Source organism: Macrotis lagotis, chromosome 5, assembly GCF_037893015.1.
Source record: "Macrotis lagotis isolate mMagLag1 chromosome 5, bilby.v1.9.chrom.fasta, whole genome shotgun sequence".
Classification (NCBI taxonomy): Eukaryota; Metazoa; Chordata; class Mammalia; order Peramelemorphia; family Peramelidae; genus Macrotis; species Macrotis lagotis.
In genome coordinates this window covers 67,587,419-67,591,437 of record NC_133662.1, presented here as the reverse complement: position 1 = coordinate 67,591,437, position 4,019 = coordinate 67,587,419, and the positions used below count along the sequence as shown (strand labels likewise).

The 4,019-nt window shown below is 33.6% G+C and overlaps 1 protein-coding gene across 1 annotated transcript; it reads right to left on the bottom strand.

Annotated features, from left to right (window-relative positions):
• Positions 1 to 2,304: 2,304 nt before the first annotated feature.
• LOC141489295 (olfactory receptor 14A2-like) lies at positions 2,305 to 3,261 on the bottom strand. The gene has a single exon (XM_074190014.1). The coding sequence runs from the start codon at positions 3,259 to 3,261 to the stop codon at positions 2,305 to 2,307; it is 957 nt and encodes a 318-aa protein (XP_074046115.1).
• Between the last annotated feature and the right edge of the window lie 758 nt (positions 3,262 to 4,019).

The following is a 4,019-nucleotide window of genomic DNA, read 5'->3' as shown; positions in this document are numbered from 1 at the left end:
TTCTCCTTATATCTATTCTTGTTCATAGTACCATATATTCCATTAACTTCTTGTCTCATGTGCAACTTTTCTAAAATTCTATTCATCTTCTTAACTATGTTTTTGTTTATTTTTTGGTTAGTTTTATCTACTTCTGAGACGGGAATGTATAGGCTCTCTGTGATCATAATTTTATGGCCTATTTCCTACTATAACTCATTTAATATCTTCCTAGAAAGGTTGGATTATATACCATTTGGTACACATATGTTAAGTATTGATATCATATCATTGTCTATGCTAGCCTTTAGCAAGTTATGTTTATTTTTTCCCTTCTCTTATTTAATTGGTTATATTTTTATTTTTGCTTTGTCTGAGATCATAATCACTATACCTGCTTTATTTTTACTTTGTCTAATGTCTAATAGATTTTGCTCCAGTCCCTTAATTTTACTGAGTATCGTTTCTTTTTTCCTTCAAATGTATTTCTTGTAAACAACATATTGTAGAATTCTGGTTTGTAATACAATTATCTCTCTGCTTCCATATTATATATGTATTCATCCCATTTCCACATACAGTTATGATTACTATCTTTCCCTACATCTCACCTTCCCTTGTTTGTCCTTTTCTCTCTCATTATTCATTATATCTCTTGGGCAGATAGGTGGCACAGTGGATGGAGCACTGGCCTTGGAATCAGGAGAAAGGGAGCTTCAATCCAGCCTTAGATACTTGACACTTATTAGCTGGGTGACCCTGGGCAAATCACTTAGCCCTGACTACCTTGCTTCCAGGGCCATCTCCAGTGGTCCCAATTCATTTCCCACCATTGAACCCAAATGGCTCTGGAGGAAAAGGTAAGACTGGTGGTTTACACAACACATTCTCATTCAAATCCAATTCGAGTACTTGCCATGACATCACCTCCTTGATGTCATGGTTTTCCTTGACAATGAAGGACAAACATTACTATTATTATTATTTATTATTATCATTATTATTACTACTACTACTATTATTATCCCTCCTCACTAAGGTTTTGCATCTGACATATTCCTTCCTCTGATATAGCTTTCTTTCTACAATTTCCCCCTTGTCTTATTTTCCTTTCTTCCTTTTTTCCATATTGGGTAAGATATATTTTTATACCCAAATAAGCATATACATTATTCCCTCTGTGCACCAATTTTTATGAGATTAAAATGTAAGCATTGTTCACCTTCTCCTCCCAATCTTTCCCTCCATTGTAATAGCTAGGTATTAGTATAGAATTTTGGGAAATAAGATCATTTGTCAGTTTAAATAATATGGTATGGAGAAGTACAACTTAAAAGAGAGGTTGGTGACTGGAGTAATCTTATTATTTTAGGTATCAAACTTACCATTTATCTCATACTTTTATATATTTATATATCTGCAAATCTATACATATATATATGTATACATATGTCACATATTTTTAAATTATCTCCTCCTTTAATTTCCCAATAGGAAAAAGTCCAAGTGAGCAACATCTCAGAAATAAGTATCTTAATATGTCTCCAATAAGTTATTTTACATACACATATGTTTATATAAATCGGTATACACATAGATAAACTTGCATATATGTACACATACATAACTTTGATGTTTTATGTTATTATCATGTTTGTAGACTTCTGGTACAGAAAGAATGAGAAAATGTAACACTTAACATAAAATTCAAGATACGAACTTGACTACATAGTTTCTAACATTTCCTTCACTACTTCTTTTCTATGGTTCTATGATTAAGATTTGGATATACAAGCAAAGTTGAATAACATAATATTTTGACAAAGAGGTTTTGGTAGAAATGTACTTATGTTAAAATTATGATATGCTTGAAAGTGTTCATGTTACTTTAGATCAAGTCCTTGAAAAAATAATTTTCCTCAATATATAAGATAAACATAAATTAGACTTAAAATGAGAAGTTACGTAGGAGTTAAGACTCCCCCACTTAGAGGAGCAGTTGGTCAAATCACTTTACTTATGTGAGGTTCACTTAATGATTAAATGTTAATAATGATATATTTCAAACTAAAATTTAAGTTATTTTTGAGATTACTCATAGAAATGGGAAAAATGTCACCAAGCATTTATTAGATAACTGTAAAGCATAATATATAAAGTATGGCTATAATTTGAAAAATATACCTATTAGTATGTTTCCAGCCTTTAAAGTGTAGTTTTTAAAAATCATGATCTAGACTTGCACATACAAGTGAAAATGAATTTTTAGTCAGTAGACACACAAAAAAAGCAGAACTGATTTTTTTTTAAAAAACAGGTAGACTATCATGTAAAAGACATTTTCATTAATCCCTCTGATGAATATTGGCAAGTTATGAATTTCTTCATTGAAATCTTCATGTCCCTGTTCCTCAAACTATAGATGACAGGGTTCAAGGTTGGGGGAAGCAGTGCATAAAGCATAGACAACCATAAATCTAGATTTGAGTCAGAGTTGAAGGGTGGCTTTAAATAATCCATGGTTCCAGTTATGATAAAAACCATAAAAACAATGAGATGGGGCAGGCAAGTGGAAAAGGCTTTTGATCGAGCCTTTGTGGTTGGAATCTTCAGCACAGTTGAGAAAATATGACCATAAGACATAATGATAGAAGTACAACAGAAAATCCCTAAGCATGCCCCAAATGCAAAACTCACATAAACTGCAATGTGTTTTTCAGAACAGGAGATCTTGAGTAAAGAAGGGACATCACAGAAGAACTGATGGATCTCTTTGGAACCACAGAAGGGCAAAGACAAGGTAGTAGCTGAATACATGGCCCCAATTATGCCTCCACTGAACCAGGAAGCAGCTGTCATCCTCACACAAGACTTTTTGATCATGATGGTTTCATAATGCAGGGGCTGACAGATGGCTACATAGCGGTCATAAGACATTACTGTGAGGAGTGAAATCTCTGCTGCTGCAAATAAAACCACTAAAAATACTTGCAATGCACATCCCAAGAAGGAAATGGAGCAACTGTGGCTCAGGGAATTTACAATGGATTTGGGAACAGTGACAGAAATGTAGCAGAGGTCTAAAAATGACAGATTCTTCAGGAAGAAGTACATGGGAGTATGGAGGTTTCTGTCGAGAGAGACAAGGGTGAAGATAAGCACATTGCCTATGAGAGCCATCAAGTAGATCATCAAGAACAGTGTAGCATGTAAAAGCTGGAGTTTCCAGGAGTTGGAAAAGCTCTTGAGGAAGAATTCTGTCACTATGGTAAGGTTACTCATGTTCTGAGAGCTTCTCTTAATTATCTGCAGAGAAAAAAATCACAGAAAGATGTAGGTTTCAGGAAATCTGAATTCTAGTTCTGGCTTTTCTACTTTGCAGTCTAGAGCAACTCACTATCTGTGAATTTCAATTTTCTCACTTGCAAAAGGAGGGGATTGGAGGGCATAATTTTAAGTTGCTTTTAAATAATTCTCAAACTATAAGTAGAACTCAGAACAAGATTCTGAACTGGAAAAATGAAAATAGCACAATCATTCATTGTGATATTTACTATATGGCATACATACTATAAACCTGAAAACATTCCCCTGAAGTATGTAGATTGAGTTTTTATTCTTAATCTAAAGATAGGTTATTGGTACTCATAATATTTAAGTGATTTTTTTTAACCCCCAGTGTTTCCATATCTGATGTCAGTCTGAAAAATATATTTTGATTTTAAGAACAAATTGAAAGCTAATCCAGTCTAATTCCAAACTTTTGACAAATTTTTGCCCACTTTTTGTCCATATTTCTCAGCCTCAAAACTGAGAGATATGGAATGTCTTTAAAAGTTTCCCAGAAGTCCAGTGACTGATAATGACAAAATGTTTAACCCAAGACTAGAATTGCTATACAAATGAGATCAAGGGCACAGATTTGAATTTTATGTAATCTACTTGATATCTCTTAATGATAGACATTATGGCAGTTAGTTGGTACAGTGGATAGAGCACCAGCTCTGGAGTCAAGAGGACCTGAGTTCAAATTCAACCTC